At 49.2% G+C, this 25,381-nt stretch overlaps 1 protein-coding gene across 1 annotated transcript in view; it reads right to left on the bottom strand.

The window, feature by feature from the left end:
- Positions 1-25,381, bottom strand: part of MYO18B (myosin XVIIIB) — a 231,417-nt gene that overhangs the window by 53,121 nt on the left and 152,915 nt on the right. Inside the window, exons 34-38 of the mRNA XM_069497098.1 lie at positions 16,137-16,250; positions 14,685-14,801; positions 12,256-12,339; positions 11,054-11,191; positions 8,448-8,633 (exon numbers count right to left, since the gene is read on the bottom strand). Coding sequence (XP_069353199.1) covers positions 8,448-8,633; positions 11,054-11,191; positions 12,256-12,339; positions 14,685-14,801; positions 16,137-16,250 — 639 coding nt within the window. The remainder of the gene's footprint in view (positions 1-8,447; positions 8,634-11,053; positions 11,192-12,255; positions 12,340-14,684; positions 14,802-16,136; positions 16,251-25,381) is intronic.

The following is a 25,381-nucleotide window of genomic DNA, read 5'->3' on the forward strand; positions in this document are numbered from 1 at the left end:
GGCCTCCCAAAGTGCTAGAATTATAGGCATGAGCCACCACGCCCGGCCTGTCCTCAAGTTCTGAGATCCCCTCTTCTCATGGTTTAAGCTCAACCAAAAAAAAAAAGGGGGGGGGTGTATAAAAAAAACACCAAATAGAGGAATTACCCTTTAAACAGAATTATAGTCTGGAAATGAATTCAAAATATTGTCTGAACTTGGGGGTCCCTGGATTTCCTTGGACCACTATCTGCTAAAGGTGTCGACCTGTAACAGTGAACACGCTTCCTGTGTTCACCAACCTTCCTAGGCCCCCCTCAGATGCAATTAAGGGAAGCGTAATCTCATCTAAACAATTTGAATCGGATTTATTTGAATAATTTAATGTACACCTGCCATATTCAATCAATAGCTCCCCCATTTCGTTTTTAAGTAATTAACTCTGAGGAGTTAAGTTACTCTAATTTCCAGCAAGTCTGAAGTGACGAAAGTTCAATTGATGGAGTCTCAGGGGACAAGATTAGTATCTTCTCCGCTATTTGCCGTCTCGAGACTCGGCGCATTATTTGTAATTGGTATTAGCGAATTTAAATTCTGATTAATTGCTGGCAAGCCTGTTTTCAATGCAGAAACAAAACCGCAAGTCGGGGAGTAATAGACCCAATTATTCCTAGGTAGGCTTTCGGTAATAGATTTTATTATCAAGATATCTCATCTCAGAGGCAGATGCAAAAAAAAAAAAGAAACCTCATTTCATTAGATGGTAACACCTCTTGAATTGCGACGAGCACATTGGCCATGTGAGATACAGACAGCTTAGAAGGATTCACTTTCAGAAACATGTCTGGGGCTGGTGGCACGTAAGTCGCTCCTAGGACCAAGTTTCTTTTGTGCAGAAACCTTTGTGGGGAGACACACGGGAGGCCGTGGTGCCTAGGAGGAGGGCAGTGACAGAAATACCCTCGGTTTCCTCTGTCGGCTCTCTGAGCACGTTGGGAGACCCTAAGAGTGGGTCTTAAAGGCAGCCTGTGAACACGGAGTTTATAAACGTGTCGGGCCACTTTGGATCACGCTGAGATAACGGGGCCCTAATTAGGAGAGCGATCTCCCTGTCAGGAGAACCATAAAACGTGTTATTTACACCCGGCTCCTGGCCACAAATGCCCTCCATATGGAACGCCTTTTTAAATACTTCAGCTCCCAGCCAAAGTTATTCGTCTTTACGCTCTCAGGTTCGTAGCCATTTGCAGGAGGAAAACACTGAGGGCTTTTTAAAACGGACGCCTTCACTGTGGGTCTGGGGGATGCCACGTGGCAGGCAGCAGGAGAGAGCTGTAGTCTGACCTTTGGAAACATGAATCTGTGGGTGGCAAAAAAATTTAAAGAAAAAAAAAAAAAAAGAAAAGAAATGGCAAAAAATAAATCAAATACAAAAACCAAACAGACCCTGGCTTTGGGCTTCCTAAGGCCCTTACCCGATGTGGCCAGAAGACAGAAGAAAGTGGACAAGAGGAACGACAGAGCCAGCGCGCCTTTGGGGAGAGCTTTGCGGCAGGCAGTTCTAGAAGCACGGCATGACTTACTCGCTTTCGTCTTTTGGGGTAGGTGTGACTGTACCCATTTCACACACCAGGTAAAAGACCTTGCTCAAGAGGACAGAGTTCTGATGGTGAAGTAACTTTGCTCAAAAGATGACAGTGAGTGAGTGACGAGATTTGATTAAGAGCTTTCTGACTTCAAACTTTCACTCCTTCCGCTCCACCGCCAGCCTTCTATCCAGGGTGTGGGGCCCCACCCCGAGGAGACTCCAGGCCAGTGGTATATTGAAAGCAGCTCATTCCGGTTGGCAAGAGATGCTCGTTAAATTTTCAGGAATTTGGAAAGCCCATTGTCAAACAGAGCTATTATTAAAACATAAACAATGTAAGCTTACAATTTAAATAAATTATATTAAAAACAAACAATGCCTGCTCAACATGCACCACTTCCTAATGATTTTACTAACATTTTACTATACCTATGCTTTTGCAGTTGTGTCTATTGCCTCTGTGTGGCGGAAGTGACACAGAATGGTGTGCTACCTCGCGTTGCTTCCCAGCTCTGCATTGGGTGACGTCGTGTAGTTAGGTTGAAATCAGCCCCGATGGGAAGATTTACACCACAGCAATTGGCAGACACTACAAACCAGGGATTCACCTGCGCTGGAGAGGCAGCTGTTAAGCGTTTACCAGCACACCGCCACCCCCGTCGCTTTTCCTGGTGGTCTGGTGTCGTCCTCTCAATCTAAATCCACCTCTCAGTGACATCGATGGGAGGGAAATGACGGATACCAAGCGGACAAGGACCTCACAGCTATCCCCTCCTCTGCGTTAGGCCTCCCATTCTTTTCATTTTCCCCCCTGAAGGTGACAAATATACCCCAAAGTAACACCAAATAAATAATTCACGGGCCATATATAATTGATGCTAGATTTAACAGAAGTAGAGTCGTAAGTGGTTGTCTATTAACTATTTATGACCTTGCCCGGGCGGCTGACAAGCCAGGCTCGGTGAGGAGATCACACCCATGCTCCCATGTTTTATTTAAACGTTATTAAAAGTACACAGTCTGCAGCGAGGCTTTCAATTCCACTCAGAATTAGATTCTGCTGTGAAGCTGCCTCGGGGTCTTGGAAAGGTTACGATTGGATTTTGCTGGAATGGCTACTGTGTTGTTCCTGGGAGCCTAGGGAGTTGCATTCTGCCTTCCTGGTGTGCCTCCCTCTCCCGTGGCCCTGTGACCTTGGGCACATCACAGCACCTCTCTGTTTAATCATCTGTAAAATGGGGAGTTATCATGGGTGTTGCCTTAAGGGTTATTGTGAGGATTAGATGAGACCAGAGGCTCCTAACAGGGTCACTTTGCCCTCTTGGGGGCATTTATTAATGTCTGGAGACATTTTTGACTATGATAACTAGATGCTATTTGCACATAGTAGGTTGGGGCCAGGGGTGCCGCTAAACACCCTACCATGTGCAGGATGGCCCCTACAACAGAGAACTATCGGATCTAAGCTGCTAATAATGCCAAGACTGAGAAACTAGATTACGGACTCAAAAGCAATATGAATTTGTATGATTAATTCTTTAAACGAACTTGAATGAGTAAATACCATGTATCTAAAATTCATGAGTGAGAAATGGGCTCTGAGTGCAAGTCAAACCCAGCTTCAGATTCTGTCTCTGCCACTTTTGGGGAATGTGATTTTGCAGTAATTTTTTCACCTCTCTGATTCTTAGTTTCCTGATCGGTAAAATACGGATAGCTATCTCAGATAGTGAGGCTAAAAGGAGAGGACTCGCGTAAAGTACTTAAGCCAGTGCCCAGCATGCAGCGTGTGGTAAACAAATACTAGTTGCTGTGACTATCGTCACCTTCAACTGTCACAGACGTTGCAGGGGAGGCGGAAGCAGAGCTGGCAGATTTATGACAAAGTTTGAGTCCTGGGAGAAAGTCAGAGGAGGAGCAAGAAAAGGAGGGAGAAAGAAAACAAAGTGCCATCTATTAAGTGCCTACTATGTGCTACCATTTGGTACTCTTATTAATACACACATTACCTCATTTAACCCTCACAGTCAGCCAACAAAACGGGCTGCGTTACACCTCTCTGGTTTACAGATGAAGAAATCAAGATTCTGCAACGTCAACTTAGCTGTCTAAGGTGTCAAACTCGAGTTCAGGGCTCTTTCAACCACCCTGTAGCGGGTTAAATAGTGTTCCCCCCAAATCCATACCCGCCTGGAAACTCAGAATGTGACCTTATTCAGAAATAAGGCCTTTGCAGAAATAATTAGTTAAGATGAGGTCACACTAGATTAGGGTGGGCCCTAAATCCAATGACTGGTGTGCCCCTATAAGAAGAGGAGAGAGACACACAGGGACAGAACGAGAAGAGAAGTTCATATGAGAACAGAGACAGAGATTAGAGTGATGCAGCCACAAGCCAAGGAATGCCAGGAGCCACCAGAAGCTGGGAGGGGAAGGAAGGAGGCTCCACAACAGCTCTCAGAAGGACTGTGGCCCTGCGGACACCTTGATTCGGACTTCTGGCCTCCAGAACTGGGAGACAATCTATTTCTGTTGTTTTAAAACATCCAGTTTTTGGTAACCCTAGGAGATTAATACACACTAAGAGGGAGACAGGTCACTGCTAAATAGCTAGAAATCTAGCTGGGGTCACCGGGTAGCTTTATTAAGAGTGAGCAGAGCACCGTCTAAGTTTTCCGAGACCTGGAGAACTTGTGAAAAGGACACTTGTTCAGAAGAAAGTTGAAATTAGAGTCAGGCCAAGATGATGAAGGGTGAAACCCGACAGGTGCGGCCTCCCAAACAGGTGCATGTGGCTGAAAGCAGGCAGAGGGCGGGCCTTCCGGTCACCATCAGCACTTCTAGCTTCCCTGACACCCCTTGGATACCCTGTCCTGGGGCCAAGGTGGTCTCCCCTGGACTCTGTAGCTACTGAAAAACAACAGAATATAAATCCACACATAAGCTGTCTCATCGCCCCAGTGACAAAGGGACTTGAATGATTTAGAGCCAGAATATTCTTTTCTCCATAATGGTTCCTGGAGTCTCCAGGAATAGTACATTTACTAAAATTAATGGCAAAACCTCATTTTTCTTTTTCTCTGGAAGAGAAGTTCCATCGGCGGGGTAATTGATCCTGATCTGGATGTGCCGGTGAGTCAGCTGGGGGTATAAATCATTCACATGCAACAACTCGCAACCCTTAAACCAACACCAACAGTGACAAATGGTACGGGCTGGGGACAGGCGGAAAGGAACACAGACAGGAGATCCATCAACATCTTTCTTGCTTCTCACCGGGGCCCTGGATCCTTTTTTGGTCTCCCACAGCAGAGCCATTTTTCAGCAAGGTTGGGTTGAAAGAGCAGCGGGGGGCGGGAGGGTCTGGTGATAGCTTGGCGTTGGATGCGCAGGATCCCAGCTCTGCCATCCCCGACCCTGCAGCCCTGGGCAATCTCACATCCCTGCCCTCCACATCCTCCACCCGCGGGGGTTGATGTTAAGCATTAAAGAAGACAGAATCTGCAAAGAGCCTGAGCACAGAACAATCCAATAAACATTTGTTGAATGAACGAACGAATGAATACTTGAACGGTGGAGTTCATGAATTCATTCTATGTCTCTAGGGAGATCTGAATTTTAAAAATGGAAGATAAAGAAGACAGTGTTCCACCCTAAGAAATGGATTTGTGGTGGTGACAGTGGGCGTGGGAGAGAGATTTGGTGGCAGCTGGCTTTCCAAGACTCGCTCACATCACAGCGCACCACCCCAGTTTTGCCTGTGAAAGCTCTGAGCTCTCATTATGGAGGAAACTCCATACCTGATGCAATACACTGGCCATGGCCTTAGCTGTATTTTCCCATGCAGCTATATATTCCCATGCATGAGCCCCTCAAGGTCAAGGGTGTGTCCTCTTCCTCCCCAGATCCCAAGCATGTAGCACGAGGCTTGATCCATAGTGAAAATAATGTACACATATCACACGAAGGAAAGAACCAGAGCTCTGGCTTCCTTTCAGGGTTTTGGTGTAGTATAGAGCGAACGAATGGCACAGAGAAGCTGCCCCTTGCCTTACAGGAATGCGATGGGGAAAGGCAAACTCGTGGCTTGGACATGGACAGGCAGGATCCTCTGTCCTGAGACGCCTGGGCAAGTACCAGGTCTCCACGCCAATAGGAGGGGCCTCAGCAACAAGACTCGACTTGAAATGACAGTGAGCACTTAACTCTTCCACTGAGCCCCGTTTTGTCTACACTGTAGGTGTCTACACAGCAGGGACCTCAGGTTTCCTCATCCTTCCTTACCAATGCTTGTACCTGTGTCATGGGCATGGCTGGTATTGAGTAGATATGTGCTAAATGAATAAACAAGAGTATGACATCCTCTTTTCTCCCAGTGGAAACTTCCCAGGGCCCAAAGGCAAGGGACGTACTTGAGGTCAAATAGGTTGATGAGTTTTGGGGACATACACTACTAGGAAGAGGCTGCTAGCCTGATATAACCCTTTGGAGCTTTGTTGTCCCACAGGATCACTGAGAAAACAGCAGGATGTGCTGGACGACTTCAGAACACCAGCCAAGGAGGAGCAATGCCCTCCTCTTCTACATCGGGTTGAAGGATGGCCTCCTGAAAGATATGTCCACCTTGAATCTGTGAATATGATCTTATTTGGGGAAACAGTCTTTGTAGATATGATTAAGATAAGGATCTTGAGATGAGATCAACTTGGATTTAGGATGAGCCAAAAATGTAATTTCAGTCGTCCTTATAAAAAAAAAAAAGGCAGGGGGACATTTGAAACACACATACACAGAGAAGACGAGCCCCATGAAGATGGAAGCAGGGCTTGGAGTGGTGCAGCCACAAGCCAATGAATGCCTGGAGCCACCAGAAGCCAGAAGAGGCAAACAAGTATTCTCCCCTAGAGCCTTCAGAGGGAGCATGGCCTTTCTGACACATTGGTTTCAGACTTTCGGCCTCCAGAATTATAAGAAAATAAACTTCTGTTGTTTTAAATCACGCAGTTCGTGGTAATTTGTTATGACAATCCTACAAAACTGATACTTCTCCCTGCAAACTGAAATAAAAAATTCAGCTTTGATAAACTTACCCAGAAACTTGCAATCGAAATCAGAGAAAGATGCAGGTCTAATTTCAGCATATATGCAAGCTTTGTGTTTTACAGTTTTGTCGGGGGTTTTTATTTTTATTCATATGTGGGGGCTACACTACAATCTTTTCAGTATTTTAGGGTCTTTCATGATCTGACTATGGCCCCAGGAATGGGGACAGGGAGAGGAAAGTGAGAGGGAAGGAGAGACGGAGGAGGAGAGAGAGAGAGGAAAGCCAGAGAAAAAGAGAGCAAGGGAGAGGGGAAGAAAACCAGTTTCATCTGACTGGAATGACTGAGTGTCTGGCCAGTTAAAGACATCAGAGGAGAAAGCCTGGGATGTTCTCTCCTCCCAGCCAGAGCTTGCGGGAGGGCAACTTGCCTGCATGAGAAGCAAGGCTGGTTAGTGAAGAAGTTGTCTTGTCAATTGAGGAAAGACCCATTTTCTCTCCCGGCGCCATGGGGGTGGAGGAACTGCCAGTCAGGGGCCCTGGACTTTGGGAACCTCTGAATCTGTTCAGTGCCTCACCTCCCCCTGCACAAAAGAGCCAGGCAGCCAGCTTGTCAAGGGCAAAGCTGATGGGGGTGACACTGGCAGTGGGAAACAGTGGCCTGAGAAATACATTTGCTGCGGGAGGACAAGTCGGTGAGACCTGTCACAACACCAGAATTGACAGGGTGGGAAGGAGAAAATGACTGTAATTTAGAGACCCCTGAGCCAAGCCTTGGCACGCGGTGGACTTTTTCAGGCAGGCTGTGTGGTGGTAGGCAAACGGAGTGCCAGATGCCCCTGGGTCACAGAATCAGAAGTCTGGAGCCTTGGGGATGTCTTGCCCCATGGGGAAAAGGCTGCGGAGCCTCTCTCGGATGCCCTGTGACTCCTGCAGGAAACTGTTCTTAGCATAAGACACCGAAGGATGGCAAAACCTCCCCATTAGGCAGGAAACAAATTTAAAACTGTTTCTTGGACTACACCAGGGGCAAGGTATGGCTTGGCGATTAAAAGCAGAGACTACAATGTTGGACAGTCCTGGGTTCAAATTCTTACTCATATGTGACCCTGGCCAAGTGAACATACCACTCTGAGCCTCAATTCGGCAGGTTGATGTCCCTGTGCCTCCGTAATCCTCATCTTTATAATGGACATGATCATAGCACCTACCTCTCAGTTTTAAGGTGAGGATTTAAACGAGAAATGTTTCGTTCAGAACCTGGCTCATACCAAATGCTTCCTACACGGTGGCTTGCATCATCATTTTTATGTTTTTTGTTGTTGCAGTTCATGGCCCAGAAATAGGTCTGGGTTCACTAGATGTGACCTGAGACTGGTTATCTCCCCTCTTTACTTTAAGAGGGGCTCAGTCTCCTCATCTGTAAAATGGGAGTGGTAAGTCTGACTTTGCAGGGCTGGTGTGAGGTTACATGGTATTACAGATGCTAAAACCCAGTGCAAGACAGGCAGTTAATGAACATTGGTCCCTTCCACTTTGCAAGAGGCTGCTCTGCTTTGGACTTGAACGTGCGAGGTGGGAAATGAAACGCTGATGTCCTAATCAGGCTTGGGGCCGCCCAGCCGCAAGCAGTGAATGCCATTGGTCCGCTTTGGCCCCGCCCCCAGGACTTGCAGCCAATAGCAGCACCGGCTCTCAGCCCATCCCACTTCCGTTTCTTCCTGCTTCCGGCACACCGCGCAGGCCCAGCAGACAGGCCCCGAGTCTCGCACCGGAAGTCTTCCTAAACCTCATCCCAAACACTCAGCGACACGAGAGCCCCGACGGCGCAGGACTCACCAGCTCCATGCAGCGCCGGCTGGCCTCCTCCTCCCTGCGCGCCAGCTCTGCCATGTCCGCCTTCAGCTCCTCCAGACGCCGCTGGTAATACTGGCTGCTCTCCCGCTGCTGGGACTCAGACGCCGCTGCCTGCGACAGCTCCTCGCCCATCTTGATCAGGCTGTCCCGAAGCCGGATCACCAGGACCTGGGAGGGGCAGAGGGTACACGCCCGCTTTGCAGTTAGAGGCCAGGGCCACGAAGCAGGAGGCCTCAGGAAGACAACAGATCCTTTGCTGAACCTCTGCGGGTTTTCATAAAGTAATCGGGACAAGGATCCTGATGTCTGCTACAAAAATGAAGACTCTACTGTAAAAACCTGGGAAATGATGACTGCTATTCGAAGAGGCAGTGTAGCGCACTGATGATGTTCTGGGTTCAGATCCCCCCTCTACCTCTTCCCGGCTGTGTGACCTGGGCAGATTGTGCAGCCTCTCAGAGACAGGGATGATGACAGTGTATGTGTCCCCGGAATACTGTCAGGCTCCACTGCATTGTTATGCTGAAGGCTTAGCTCGGTGCCTGGCACCCAGATGTGCTGGATAAGGCTTGGGAATTATTAATATTTATAGCAGCCTCTATCCTCTCTTCATGCCAGGGTTTGCTGGGGGGAGTGGTGCAGTGGAGAGAGAACTATGCTGGGAGCAACACCTTTTCCCCAACATGGGTTTTGGCTTCCTGATTTATAAAATGAGAGTGTTTCATCAGCTGATCTCTCATGAGCCTCAGCCCTAATATTTTATGACATTTTTCCTTTTCTGGGGAGTAGGGAGGGACCCAGGGGGACACAGTGAAACAATAGAGAAAAGTGCTTTGGGCGTCACAAGTACTGCAGAAAATAAACCCAAGGGCCCTTCTGCAGAATTCATTAGTTGGCCAACAAGCCTGGAACCAATCGATCCTGATGGGCAAATACTCCAGTGTTGACACAAGACGGAGCCCACATGAATATTTCAGGTCCTTGCTAAGGACTCTGAGCCACCTTTCTGCAGCCACAGGCAGGAGGAAAAACAGTCTCCAGACCAGACACTGAATAATAGCCTAAAAGGAAGCCTTTACTATTCAGTTCCCTTTTGCCTGTCAAATGAAGTTCAGCAACAGTGTCAAGGAGCAGCCGGAGGGGGTATAAAGAGGAAGAGTAGTTCTCATACTATGTCCTTGAGGTACCCCGACTCTCCACTGCAAGGACCCAGGATTCTACTAAATTCAGATAATGGTGGCAGAGTGGGACAGTGAATTTGGAGATAGCCTCTTTCAATTTCAAGTTTTTCTGCCATAATTTTCTTTTCTACTTTGCTTTCATTTGACTACGCTAGAATCAAGTAAAAACTAGCATGAGATATAGCCTCACATTATGTATTTAATATTTAAAATATAGTAGATCACAAGTTTCATGGTGATCTACAGGGACAATCATGCCTTGACAGATCCCGTGAGCAATTCCGAGAACTACTGAGGGTCAAGGAAAAGAAGAATTTCTGTCTGTTTTTCATCCAGAGGAGCTTTATTGGAGACCAAATGCCCCTGGGGGATCAAGAGAAAATGTTTCAGAATGAGGAAGGCAGCTTTCCATTATCTAGATGCACTGTCGTGCTGTGGTAAAGCCAGCTGCCTGCAGAGAAATTGGAATCTGTAACTAGGGTGGAGTGAAAGTCAGGCATGGTGTCAATCTACCTTAGCCTGGGCACTGCCTGCCTTTATCTTGAGCAAGCCACTTGACCTCTCTGAGGTCATCTCACTCATTAGATGAGGCCTATCCTTCCTGCCCCACTGGGCTGTATCAAACATCAAGTGGAGTAGCTGATAGAAAAGGATTTTGACAATGGCGATGTCCTCTGTAAAAGTCCCATGTCATTGGCCTGCAGAGCTGAAGAAGTAAACACCTGTGCTTAGGGTGAGGCAAATACAAGGTCCAGCATTATTGCCACCTCCTCCTGGAAGCCTCCCTGACTCCCCAGCCTTGAAAGGATGTCTGTCTTCTGAACCTCACAGCCCTCTTTCCAAATTATGGACATTCGTGTACATATCTTACCCACATCTCTTACAAGGCTCTATGCTTCTAGAAAGCAGATCTATGTTACACAGCTGTCTTCTATGCACCCAAAACAGGGCCTAGCACACACTAGGTACCAAATAAATTTCTGTTCAAAATGAGTGTGGAGCACATAAGTGGTTGAATAGGTAGGTGGAAATGAGAAGAACTGGATCAGTGCATGAAGAGGGGGGCAGGCAAAGGGATCGAGATCTCAAGAAAAAAAGGAAGAGAGGAAGAGAAGAAAGAGTGAAGGGAGAAGGAAAAAGAACACATGGAAGGGGGGATGGATGGATGGAGACAGAGAAATGGAGATGGACAGGTGAATGCATAGGTGGTTTGTGGGATGGGGTGGTGGTAGAAAGAGGGAGGGAGGAAAGGAAGGAGGGAGGAGGGTTTGGATGGGAGATGGATGAGTCATGTGTATCCAGATAAAGGCACATGAGTAGATAGATGGAGGCTGGGGGGATGGATGGAGCTTACACAACAGCCCTCACTGCTCCGGGTCTGAGCAGTGCTTACATGTCACTAAGTACCTCAAATCTCTTAATCTGCACTTTCTGGAACTCCGTCCTGTTCTCCAGGTCACAGATGACCGCCTCCTGCCTGCTGACAATGGCTCGGTCCACGGTGGACTGCTCCAGATGTTCGATGCGCGTCTGAGCCACCTGCAGCTGGGGGCACACCGAGAGGTCCGTTGGCCGCCTGCTGGCCTTGCATCCCAGGACAGAGACACATGCAGGACCCAGCCTGGGGGCTCATTCCTACGGCCTCCTTCTCTGCTCAGGTGCCGCACGTCAAACGCCTGCACAAGCAGGACCTGGCGGGTCTCAATCCGAGGACCCTCATTGGACCCTCACACCAGACCCTGCTCCTGGGTCTCAGGTGCTGGGAGAGGATGCTTCTTGTGTCTTCAGAATTCAAAACAGGACTTATAATCAGTGCTCCCCCTCCCTCCTTCCCTGCTATAAAAAAAGAAAAGAAAAGAAACAGCAAATCTAGTCTGTGAGCGACCAGCTACAGCATCAAAAAATGTAGGCACGTTGAGGGGGTTTCCAGTTGGATGAGTTTGGGCAAGTCAGTTCCCCTCCTCAAGCCTCAGTTTCTTCTTTTTTTCTTGTGAAGATTAAAGGAGATTAGTGCCTGGCATGTTATAAGCACCCAGCAAATGGCCACCACTGTTATTTCTGTTGTGCTGTTGTTACTCAGTGCCCGAGCACATTTGCTTGAGACCCGGTCACTCTGACAGTCACTTTAGGCAGGCACGTGCAACGGTTCTAGAAGAGCCTTGAGAATTTCATGGATGATAGCAACCCCCCGGGGAACGGTGGGAAGCCAGGGATGTTTGGAGGGATCCAGGGATGTTTGGAGGGATCACGACTTCAGAGGAAGATTTCACAAAGGACCATGATCCTGTCTTAACACAGATCATCCCCTGTTCCTTGGAGCCATTCCTCGGGGGGAGAAAACCCTGCACTGAACCGTCGCATTGCCTGGGGCATGTCTGGATGCAGAACAGACATAGGCAAGAGGGGGTGCGTGAGTGAGAGAGAGAGTGTGTGTGTGTGTGTGTGTGTGTGTGTGTGTCTATTGGCGTTGTTCTCAATTCATCTGGCACACAACTAGAGCTTAGTAAGTATGTGAATTAATGAATGACCGTTTCCAGGAGTCGAAGCGTAGGTGCCCAGAGGGAACCCTTCTCTTCCTCCCCCACAACATGACGGCTCCCAGCACGTACTTGTTCTTGAAGTTTGTGCTTCTCCTTCTTGGTTTCCTCCAGCTGCAGTTGCAGTTCTTGGATCTGCCCAATGTCAGTAGCAGACTGGTGAGACAAAAAAAAAAAAAAAAAAAAACAGTCACCCTGAGACCACAAGCTTTTCTGGGAAACCACCCCTGAAAATCCCTTCTTCCCCAACCCACAGATGTCTGTCTGTGTCTCTCAGAGCTTCTGTGATAATAGCTGTCTCCCAAAAGTTACCTCTCACATCCTCCCCAACATCCTTCATCGAAATGTTCACTGAGTCACTCCATTATATAAGCCCGTGGCTTTGGTCAACTGTCCAGCACTGTCTTACACACCCTTGAGAGCCCAGATAGAAATGGGCTGGCCGTGCCACAGGGGCCAGATTCCAAGGGAAGAGAATTATCCTGAGTGTCAGGTGACTGAGATTCTAGACCTGGACACTGGCCTCAGCAAGCCACAGAGCCTCTCTGCCCCTCTGTCTCCCCATCTGTAAAATGGACTCATAGTCTCCGCTTAGCCCCTCTACCTAGGGTTCATTCAGAGATTAAATGGAGCACCTGGAGAGTAAAGGTATTTTTTTTTTTTTAAGTAGAACCAACCATGGAGCTTGATTATCTCAGAAGAGAGGGATTCCAGAGGGTAGGATGGCCCTCTCACTTTCTATTTCTCGTGTCTTAATTGTTAAAATTATTTAAAATGGCCATATGCATATAATGCTTTTGTAATTGAACAAATAGACCTCCATTTTGGACAAAGAGTGATTCAGAAATGCAGAAGATGGCATAGGCTATTTTTGTGGTGGTTGTTCTAATGTTGATGATATCACTGATGGTTTTTGCTGTTCCTATTTTTTGTTTAGCAAAAATTCCATCAGGTCAAATCTCTATCGGATGCACTTGGAGCCTGGAAGGCATTTCACCCCGGATCTCCTCTGGGGGCACAGTGTGAGGAAGACGCTCATTGCTCCTGTGGGGAGCCATTCTCCCCAGTTTCGCAGATCCTGGGAAGTCCTCATCACACCCCTCAGCCCCACCCCGATGCCCCTGTTTTGTCCGTGCCCCCTGTTGTCTCTGAGTCATCCACCCTGTCCTCATCTCCACTCCACTGTCTGGCTGTAGTTGTCTTTCTCCCGGGCAGCTGCAGCTTTCATTTATTCGACAGCTATTTACTGGGCATCTGCTCCAGGCCGGTCACTCTTCTTGGCTCCAGATACAGCACTGGACAAGGCAGAAGCGAGCCCTCCCATTGTGGAGCTGACGGTCTGGGGCAGTGTGCTGGCTGGTCCTTTGCAACTGCTCTTGCCCCTAAAAAGCTTCCCTTCGACCATAAAATAAAACCCAAACTCATCACAGCCTCTAAGACCCTGTTCTGATCCTCTTTCTCCTGGCCTCGCTGTTCTCACCTCTTACCACATTCCCCTTGCAGGTCTCCTTTCAGTCTCTCAAATGCACCACCACAGGCCCTTTGCATGTGCTGTTCCCCTGCCTGGAACACACCCCCCAACCCCCATTGTCCCCCTCCAATCTAATTAACTCCCGCTCCTTGTTCAGATCTCCATCCAAGTGCCACCTCCTCAGGGAAGCCTTCCCTGACCTGAAACCTAGGTCAGGCTTTGCAGAATTGTGGTCATTTCCTTTCTGGACTCTTGGCTCCGTTTGCAAGTCTCCCCTCTGCTCTGGGTGACTATGTGATAAAGTCTGGCCAGCCCAGTAAACCATGAGGTACAGGAGAGCAGAAATGGGATGTGCTTTTGCTCCCCAAGGTATACTCTGCATTGCTCACAGTGTCTAACACATAGCAAGTGCTCAGTGGCTATTAGATAGATAGATAGGTACAGATAGATAGATGATGGATAGATAAAGGCAGAAGGATGGGTGGTTGGATAGGTGCATGGGTGTATAAATGGGAAAGTGGGTGGAAGAATGGATGGATGGATGAACAAATAGATGAATGAATAAATGAATGGATAGATAGATGAATGAATGAATGAATGGGATGGATGGATGAATAAATAGAAGAATGAAGAAATGAATGGACAGATAGATGAATGAATGAATGGGATGGATGGATGGATGGATGGGTAGATGGGTGGATGAGTGGGCGGGTACAAGAGTGGACAAGTGAATGGGTGGGTTGATGAGCAGATGGATGATGGGTGGGCGAGTGGATGGATAAATGGATGTATGGATAAATCAAAATCTTTCTTGGTGGAGATGTCTTCCAGAGGGGCACACACCATCTGAAGGTGACATTCTCCTCCCTTAGGGCCACATGAAATTTACAATTCCTATCTGTCTCTGTGATGTTCATCTCTCCAAGATCCTAAGACCAATGAGTGGTCCAACCACACATCACCTTCTCAACAGCCCCTCCTCAATCTGCCCCAAGCACCCGAGCTTCTTCCACCAAGGCTGGTTCATCACCTGAGCAATGAGTTCCTTGTGCTTCTGCATCAGCTCATTCAGATCATCCTGGTCCTCGTCGATGCGCTTCAGGAGGTCTGCTTTCTCGAACTGCAGCCGGTACAGCTGCTCGTCCACCTGGTGGGAGGCAGGCCAATGGTCAGGGTGAGGTAGGAGGGTGCGGGGTGGGCAGGAGGGGCCTGATGAAGGGCAAAGGGAGGCTTGCCTGTGGGTGTATGAGGGTGGTCATAGGTGCCAATGCCTGGGGTGGGTATAACAGCTTGTGTGTGTGTGTGTGTGTGTGTGTGTCTGTACTGGGCACGCATGTGACTGTGAATGTCAGGGGTGTGCACCTACATGGATTTATATCTAATCACTTCCTGGCCTTTGGCTAAAATCAAGTGTGAATGGATTTATATCTCTGTAAGCCACCTGGGAATCTAAGTATGCACATTTTAAGTGTTCATGGGACATATATATAAATGCAAATCCCTGCCCTCTCCCTGAGACAAGGACTTGGTTCTGTTCCCAGGTATATATCCCCAGCATTAAGCATCAAGCCTGGCATATAACAGCAAATACGTATCGGGGATGGATAGATAAGTCTGGATGAGCATTGTAGCTATGAGGACATTATTTTGTATGTGTGTCTGGTGATTTATGTGTATATTCATCCCCATGTGTGTTTATGTGTGCATGTATGTGTGCATATGTGAATGCTCGTGGGAAAGTTCCTCTTAATTTGGTGCAAAAAAATTAAGGGACAAAAGGGCAAACAGAGATCTTAAGCAAGCATTTGCCCGTAAATCTCCAATTATACCTAAACTTTGGGATTTTACATAATCAGGAGAGCACACAATAGTTCTGTAATATTATAAATGGCTGAATCCTGTTACAGGAGGGAGCCTACGTGGACCCATGAAACGACGCCCTTGTCTCCACTTACAGGAACAGACATGCAGTAGCCCCAAAAATAAGGACCAAGTTCCGTCTTAGGGCACGACACACAGTAGGACTGCAATAGACACCTGAGAACTACAGAGTGGTGGGCATGCTGTGGCCACACAATGAACAGCTGCATTCCCACTTTTGATGCTAAGCAAACAATAGGCTCGTATGGGATGCACCCTCACGACACTGAGCACACAGTAGGTCCACAACAGGTTTCCTTCCTTACCGTTGCAGACAGGAGCACAACACTGAGGCTCATATATGCCCTCACACCTTTAGAATGATCAGCTCTCAGTAGGCTGCCTGCACGCTCAGAGTGCTAAGCACCCAGTAGGTCTACAATAAGTGCCCTGTCCCTGTCATAGAGCTGAGCACCCAGTAGGCCTACAATGGATGCTGGTACCTCCAAGGTGACACGTAGTAGGTTTATAATAAGTGCCCTTATCCCTCTCATGATGCTGAACTAGCTCCCGGAGGCCTTCACTGGCCCGGGTCCCCACAGGGGCAGGAAGGGACAGGTACCAGGCTCTTGCTTCGGGTCATGTTCTCCAGCTCGCTGTGCATGCTCTCCAGGTCTGCCGTGAGCACCTTCTGGGTCTTCAAGGCCTCCTCACACTTGGCTTCGCTCTGCTCCAGCTGGACCAGGCCGGGAGGTGGAGAAGAGATGAGAGAGGAGGGGAGGGGAGGGGAGGGGAGGGGGGAGGAGAGCAGAGAAGAGACCTCCTTGTGAGGCTGCCTCCTTGAACGTCCTTCCCCTCCAGCCCGCCCCAGCTCCCCTCCGGCAGCAGAGTAATTTACAGGCGACCCTCGCGTCTCCACAGCTATTCATCAACCCACACCTGGGGGGAAGCAAATGCATTTGCATTTGAGGCAGCCAGGTTCTGCGCCCACTCAAAATGTAGCTGGCACTGCCCCATGAAATCAGGCTAGGCCACCCCCGCTGCAGTACCGGAAGCTATTTCCCAGTCCCTTCTGGCAAATCCTTGCTGACGGCCACTCAGTGCCAGGCACGGGGCATGCAGGGAACAGTCAAGCTGACCCCTGCCCTCCCAGAGGAGACATGCAGGGACAGGTAATGACAACCTCTTTGAGGAGCTCAGAGAAGAGGGGACCACTGGGAGGGACAGTGGGAACTCAGGATGGCAATCAAGGGAGGCTTCCTGGAAGAGATGCCTCCAAGGTCTAGTAGGTCAAGTAGCTGCCAAGTAGAAGTTTCTTAACCTGGGTTCAGGGTTAAAAGAATGTCTGTGAACCCCTCCCGTTTTTTTAGAAACAGAGACTTTCTCTGTTGCCCAGCTAGAGTGCAGTGGCCTGATCACAGCTCACTGTAACCTTGAATTCCTAGGGCTCAAGCCATCCAGAGTAGTTGGGACTGCAACCACCACCGTGCCCAGCTAGTTTTTTAACTGTTTGTAGAGACGGGGTCTGGCTATATTGCCCAGCCTGGTCTCAAACTCCTGGCCTCGAGTGCAAGTGATCTTCTGCTTCGGACTCCCAAAGTGCTGGGATTACACAGGCGTGAGCCACTGTGCCTGGCCTGAACCCCCTTGTAAATGGTATTCAAGATATTCTGCCTGTGAGCATGTTCCTGGGTTCACAGCTTTCAGGAGATTTTTGAAGGCTAAGAGCCTCCGACTTAAATAAAGCTTCTCTTTCTCACCCCTTTCTTTCTCATTCTTCTGCCCTCCCGCACACAGTAGGCCTCCTATCTTGGCAAAGTGGGGACATCGAGACCCGTGCAATTACCACGTATGTGGCCCCAGAAGGTAGATACGCCCAACTGGAAAAACCCATACCCAGGCACAAACCTAAGTTCTGGTATTGGGAGCTTCCCCTTGATTTTGAAGTCCAGAATCTCTGAACAGAAACACTCTTAGAAATCACCTATACCCAGGGCGCAGAGAGAGGTGGGCCATGACCCACACGACCCCCTCTTCGAGCCCCTGAGAACAACGCATTCCTGCAGTTGGGCTCAGCACAGGGCCCAGGGACTTGGTGGTCCATTTCCCTTAGCGACTGGGAGGGATGGACACACACTGAGAAAAATGATGAGGACCACGGGAGGTAATTGGCCTTGTTAGAGCATAACCGACAGAGGAAACGAGATGTCAGGCACATGCTTATCTTCCTGCAGGCGATTCCAGCGCCCCTGGCATGGCTGGGAGGTGGGTGGGAGGGCTGCCCTGCAGGCAGGCAGGGCAAAGCTGGCCCCTCATTTGAGCAGAAGTCAGAGGCCTCACTAAGGAGAAGCGTCTAAGCTATAGACCTAAAAGATGCCAAGGAGATCCCATGTGCAGATTTAGGAGGAAGAGTGCTCTGGGCAGAGGCAATAGCAAGTGCAAAGGCCCCGAGGCAGGGACAGGAACAAACACAGTACCGAGGAACAGAGACATCACCAGTGTGGCACAGCTGTACAGAAAGAGGAGAGGAAGAGGAGATGCTGAAGAGGTGAATGGGGGTCACCTTAGGAGGCTCGAGAGCTGGGCTGTAAAGCTTAGATTTTATTTCAGGCTGTCTGGGAGGCATTCGTGGTTTCTAAGGAGCTGAGGGGCGTGGTCTCCTTTGGGTAGCTGTGCGGAAGACGAGTTTTAGTGCGACAGGATTGCAAACAGGGTGACCAGTGAGGATGCTGCTCTCGTCCTCCAGGGAGGAGGTGGTGGAGATGCTCCGGCCATGTGCAAAGGGTGGAAGTGAAGAGAGATGGAAGGATCGGGACAGCGGGGTGTGCAAAGAACAACAGGTCTGGGCAGGCAGGAGCAGATGGGCCATCAAGGGAGATGATGTCACATAACTAATGGAGGGGAGGGAGGCCGCATGCAGGGCCCTGCTGCCGAGCCAAGTTGCTCGGCCCGGAGCCAGGAGGCAAGAGAGGGCCACTGTGAGTAACGCAACATGGCAGAGCAGAACAGGACGACGCAGTTTCCATCTGCCGAGCTCCTCCTTTAGCTGAGGGTTTCATTAGCCCGGTCCCACCGGGCCTCAGAGCCACCGGAGAAGGGAGGCTCTATTATTATGCCCATTTTACAGAAGGTCTAAGATGCAGGATCCAGAAACGCTTCTTCCTTTCCCTTTCGCCTTGGAGCACGCAGGGAGGGGACAACGTATCCCCAGACAAAGATGAACACAGAGTGCAGTCGACCAAGGCAGCTGCTGGTCTTCTGAGCTCCTACTGGGCTGGAGATAGGATTATCTTGGCCCTGGTGGCTTTGGCATTAGCAGCCGCACCTGCTACTGTTGCTTGGGGACTGTTCTCAGGGCACTGTGCTTTCTCTGTCTTGCTTCATAAAAGCTCCACCACGCCTCTAAGGAGGAAGGTGCTGGCATTAGGACCCTTTGATAAACAAGGAAACAGAGACGTACCAGGAAAAGTCACTTGCCCACGGTCACCTGGCTGGTCAGTGGATAGCCGTTGGTCCGACTCCAGAGCCCAAGCTCTTAACCTCTGAGCTGCAGTGGAAAATAACTCACTGGGAAGTCTGACTGCATGGGTTGAATGGATTAAAGTGAAATAATAGCTCTGTTGCAGAGAAAATAGTTAGCTCAGTGGTTTGGTTCCATAACAGAAGCACTGTCGGGAAGGCACGGACCAGGCTGGGGTCTGCAGAACTGAGTTGGAATCAGTATGGCAGCACTAACACGTCACTCTCTGAGGAAACGTGTGTCATCCCCGGCGCCTTCCAGAGATGAGCAAGTTCATTCCAAAGGAGAGAGGAAGGAAACCAACCTTACGGATGCCTATCAAGTGCCGATTTCATCGTGTGCGTGGTTCAGAGCTTGGGCACTGGACCCAGACCCGAGGGCATCTGCCTTTCCCTGTAAGTCACTGGATCTTGCTGTGCCTCAGTTTCCTGCTCTGTGAAATGGGCATGATTCCCCACAGGATCTCTGCAGGATGAATGCGTGAAAACATGCCAAGTGCTTAGCACAGCACCTGGCACTGAGAAAGCATCATAAAATGGTAACAGCTGTAGTCGGTGCTGTCACTGTGAGCTCCTTTCACCCCAGAACAGCCTGAGACGTGGGGTTTTTTAACCCCATTTTATAGATGGAGAAAATGAAGCAGAGGCGAAAAGAACAGGCCACGTCACAGAGTGAGGATGAGCCGCACCTCGGCACCGACCATCTTACGGAGGAATTTTAGGCTCTCTGCGTGGCTGGGGTGGGTAGGGGGAGGTCTCTGACCCCAGGGGCATCCAAGTCAGGCAGGTCCAAATTGTAATAGGATATATAGAATGGCAGGACCAGAAATTTCCCAGCCCAAGGCCTCCACCGGGCAGGCTGTCTTCATGCTCAGCTTTAAAAGTTTCAATTTATTACACTTTAGGGAGCGGAAGAAATACGAGGCCATCGCGGGCTGATTTTCCATTATGGATGACCCGGCGTGAGAATAACTCACTGCACATTATTTCCATATTGAAGCTGTTTGACTGATGTTTTTATGAAGTCGGTGGCAAGTCATGTTAGCACCGAGATCAGATCCTGCAGCGGCGCGACACCGGCCCGACACCACTTTGAAAATGCCTTCCCCCAGCGGAGCTGCAGGCAGAGCAGGCGGAGAGCAGAGGGGAACGGAGGTGAGCAGCTGGCAAGTGATTCCTCGGGGACAGTCATTAATGTCCACTCCCCCCCAGCCCTTGTGGCCAGGGTGGCAACAAGGACCAGAGATGACAGCTGACGCTTCCAACCTTTCAGCCCCGAGTCACCATCACGCCCCACAGCCAAGGCCTCTTGGGTTCAGACTGGATCTCCGTAACATGGGGTGGACAGGTTTACAGAGAGACAAAGACCCCGTGACCTCTCTCCCTCTCCTGACCTAGCGTGTGGCTGGACCCCAATTCACGCTGGACAACACCCCTGATCTGACTATAGTTTAAGTTCATTATGGCTTTCTCTTCCAATGTTGACTTTTTGTAAAATCTGTACAATAATGGCACGATTATGTGGTTGCAAAGCTCCAAAACACCCTCCCTAGCTAGACAAAGCACCGCCCTCACACACAGGTTGAGTCTATCGTCCCCTAATTAAATCAGCCAGCCTTCCCCAGGTCTGCCAAGTTCTGCAAGGCAGGCAGCTGTACAGGCCTTACGAGTCCGTTAAGGTAGGACCCTTCCCTCTGGTAAATGGGTGCATGCCCCTCCCAGGCCTCCCCAGACTACAGCTGCAAGAGGGAACGTGCTTCCCCTATGCCTAAACTACGTGTGGCTAAGCTTTGGTCTGGAGATACTCGGTGAGCACTGTGGGAGGATGCCGAAGGACCCTGAAGCCTGGAGTCCACAGGGGCAAGATGACACGAGCGCCATCTGTGACCGAACGGTGGGGGGGAGGGCGAGGTTGCATTATCTCAATGTTCCCTCCCACGAGGGGGGATGTGGGGAACCTGCGGCCTTCCGATGTCAAGATTGTTCTTTCTTAAGCACTTTAGTGGAGGCAAGAAAAGCTTCATCTTTCTCTGCTGCACCCCTTTTAATAAAAGGATTTGTGCTGTAAAATTTGGATTCAGTCAAAAGGCTGCAATTAAGGACCTAGAAGGCTATAAGTGTCCTTAAGGCCGCAGGTTCCCCACACCTGCTGGGGTTCCAAGTCCCAACGCCTCTATCTATGAGCCCGTGACCTTGAGCAGGCTACTCAGCCTCTCTGAGCTTCTGTTTTTCCCATCCACAAAATGGGAAAGAAATGGTTCACGTCCATTGAGCAGGACTGCTGAGTACAGTTGTATCAGTGGTGCACTGCACAAGCCTAGAGGATGCCATGCATATAGGTTATGAGGATGAGCTCTAACTTTGTGCTAGGCACTGCTATGAATACTTTTTACGTACTATTAATAATTCACTTGACCTTCACATCAGCACTGTCAGGTACTGTCAATAACCATTCCTGATGTTATAGTTGAGGAAACTGAGGAATGGAGAAGTTGAGTGACTTAGTGAAGGTCCTACAAGTACCATACGGCAGAGCTGGGACATGAACCCAGGTGGTCTGGCCACCAAGTTCCCACTCTGAGCCACAACACTGCACTCCCTCTGAACCAGCGGTGCCCACCACAGACATTCTACGGGAGACATCTGGTATGGAACCTGTCCAGTGTCCACTTCCCCCTTCTCTTGATAGCAGGGCCCCACCTTCCCTGTGAGAAATGTCCCTCCCCAAACATCTGTGTATTTCTGATGGTGCTGATCCCGCCCTCCAAGCCCAGAGAAGGGCACATGACCCAGCCTAGCCAATCAGCGCATCCCATCCTGTTGGCCATAACCTTAATAGTTGGTTCCGGGGTTATAACATGGCGGACACCAAGATTTTTGCTGAGACTGTGGAAATGAAGTCCACTCTTTCTGAAGCAGAATGAAAGCTTGAGGTGTCTGGGTTCTTCCCACGCAAGAAGACAAGCTGATATTGAGGGAACTGAGCTAAGAGGTGGCAGGAGATGCATTCTTGATGACGTGGTTGGAGCACCTAGATCTAGCCAAGCCTGAAAGCATCCCTACACTCAGAACTTTTCAGATATTTTGGCCAATAACTTCCCTTTTTCTATTCCAGTCGATTGAACTGAGTTGCTGTCACCAGAACCCAGGTATAGGATGAGTGAGTGAGTTAAAAGAGACAATAAATATATGGTGTCGGCCACAGAGTAAACACTCAAAACCATTGTGATAGCATTTACTGAAGCTAATCTGCCAAAAAGTTGCATGAAAGTATCTCTATCCAAAACCCTGTGATAGAATAACAGTGATTTACTGGTTCCCTATTCTGCGTATGGCTCCTCACCCACGGCGGGGGGTAAATATTCCCCCTCCCCAATTGCTCAAGGAGGGAAAAAGGCAGGAAGGAGATTTCTTCAACACCGGCCGTCTTAGGCACTGCCTGGGCCACTCCATATTCATTATCTCTAAAGCTCACAACAGCCCTGCAAGGAGCAATCAGCCCTCAGCACTTGACAAATGAGAAATTGCAGCCCAGGGCACAGAAGTGACTTGTCCAAGGTCAAACTGGTGTCTGAGACGGTGAGACTCCAAACCCACGCCCTTCCTGGGCCACCGCACGGCCCCCTCTGCACACAAGTCTCCCCTGCTGCATTCAGCCCAGGGCTCCTCCCCACACCCTCTTCCTTTCATTCAGTGTGAGCGCAATTGAGATTCCCCTCACATAAAAGTCAACTGCAAACCGATGAATAGCATTGCTTTTCTATGCAAAGCCATCTGCCTGCTTTAAATACCTGGGTAAAATGTTTGCTTTGGATTTATTAAGCCACTAGATGAGTTGGCTAGACATATGGAGTGAGGTGGGGAGGGGAAAAATTCTGACATTTTAGCAGAGTGATTAGAACCTGGATTTCTGGGTCGTCTCGAACAACTCGGGGGATTTAAAAATCCTGCGTTGCAAATGTCACAGGGAAAGCATTCTGATTAAAGCAGGACGGTGCCTCTGGCAGACTAATCTCAGCACATTCCAGGCCTTGACATCCCATCAGGGCACTCGGAAAAACCAGCCTTCCGCATTAGGTTTTCCCTGAAGGGAATCACCCACAGCTCGTGCTAGAGACGGCCCCGACGTGCAACAAAACTGTTAAATGCCAACATATTCAAACTGTCAGGCCAGGTTCCCCAATGGTCTGTGTGGTTCAGAAGTCTGACGACAGCGGCCCCAAAGGCAAATTTCCCAAGACTGTGTGGTAGCTACCCGAAGTGCGCTTGATCTCGAACTATGTGGGCACATATATGACACATTCTATAATGTTCCTGACATTCTGCTAGGAAACCATTGTTTATTGATGCATCGAAACTCTTCCTGAACATGTACTGTTCCATCTTCTTTGGAGCAATAATACTCATTATTAGTAGCAGAATAATCATAACTACTCACTATTACATGCTCACCGTGTTGCTATCAGACTGAAGTGTGTCTCCCTGAAATTCGTGTGTCAAAGCCCGGACCACTAATGAGATGGTATTTGGAGATGAGGCTTTGGGAGGTAATAAGGTTTAGATGAGGTGACGCGGGTGGGGCCCCCAGGAGGATATTAGTGCCCTTAGAGGAAGAGACACCAGAAAGCTTGTTTCCTGTCTCCACCATGTGAGGACACAGGGAGAAGGCATCTATCTGTCTGCAAACCAGGAAGAAAACCCTCGCCAGAACCCAGGCATGCTGGCACCCTCATCTGAGACTTTCAGCCTCCAGAACTGTGAGAAATAAATGTCAATCCTTGAAGCGACTCACTTTATGGTATTTTGCTAGGGCAGCCTGAGCCGATTAAGACACACGTATATGTTAGTTCATAACACATAATCTGTCTATGAAGTAGGTGTTTTCATTCCCATTTGACAGATGAGGAAACTGAGGCTCAGAGAGGTTAGTTAACTTGTCAAGGACACACAGTTCATAAACGGTGGAGGAGTTAGGACCTAAACTAAGTTCTCTTTTAAATCCACAGCTTTTTCTTGTGAGCTCTGTGGCATGTGCTTCATCACCTGCTGAGTACAGCAGGTCTTTCACTTGTCTTAAGCCTATGTCTTTTAGGGTTCAGGAGCCCAACTAATTTTTTTGTACTTTAGGATCTAAGGACGGCTCAGGTCCTCCATGACTGAACAGACTTCAAAAACTTCCTTCCTGGCTTCCTCTCTGGTGATCATGGATTTGGAGCACACTGATGCTCCAAAGAGAGGGAAAAAAAAGTAGAAAACCAGGATAAAATATCCAAAAAAGGCCCTACCTGCATCTCCCCGTCTTTTTCACACCCCCTTCTTTTATTATATTCTAGCGCCTCTTTGCTCCCCTAAGCAGCACGGCATCCATGTGCCTTCCCGTCTGCCTTCCCGTTGGGCATCGGGCTCCTGGGGGGCCACAGGGCCCTTGCTCAGCTCTGGGTCCCCACATTGCAGGGACCTGACACACGGACACTGAGGGGCCGGGGCAGAGACGTCGGCTCAGCGGCATCAGTGCCCCGGCCCGGGTCAGCTGGGGCGCCCGACTGTGCAGCCCTCGTGTCCCCTGAACGTGCCCTCGGGAAGCAGCCGGCTGCCCGGCGGTCCCGGGCTCCTCTGAGCACAGCCCAGGTCTCTGACCCAGACGCCGCTGAGTGTCCACAGGAAGGACGAGGGACAGGACGTGTGGGCAGGACCCTCCCCTGGAGGAGGAAATGACCTGGATAGGGACGGCGGCCACAGCTTTGTCCTCCAAACCCCAGATAGCCGAGCTGGTCCCTTTCTTCATAGTTGGAACGAAGGCACTTCAGGGGCGGGGAAAGGAAGTCCCAGCCAGGGAATGGTCAGGGCAGAGGGCGTTCTAATGAGATTTTCCTTTAATAAGGGCATATATATATATATATATATTTTTTTTTTTTTTTGCTAAAAAGAAAACACCCACTGAATGCATTTGCACACACCCACCCCTCCAACACATACAAACTTGAAAAACATCAATGTAGCTCAAATTCTAGCAGAAACTGGGCACTGAGGGAGTAAATGGTGAGTCCTGGCCTGGAGCTAGGGCTTTCGGTCATCCGGCGTCACTCCCGCTTAACCAGAAGACCCAGCTAACCACAACACCGTCTGCCTGACCTACTGATCTGAAATTGGATTCTAAGCTATCTAAGATTGGTCCATTAGATTAAATCAAAATCAAGGATTTCTCTTCAATAGACTAATGACCACCAAACGCATGAAAAAATGTTCAACGTCTCTAATCATCAGGGAAATGCAAATCAAAACCACCATGAGATATCACCTAATCCCAGTGAGAATGGCTTTTATCAAGAAGTCCCAGAACAACAGATG

The sequence above is a fragment of the Eulemur rufifrons genome, chromosome 21 (assembly GCF_041146395.1).
Source record: "Eulemur rufifrons isolate Redbay chromosome 21, OSU_ERuf_1, whole genome shotgun sequence".
Classification (NCBI taxonomy): domain Eukaryota; kingdom Metazoa; phylum Chordata; class Mammalia; order Primates; family Lemuridae; genus Eulemur; species Eulemur rufifrons.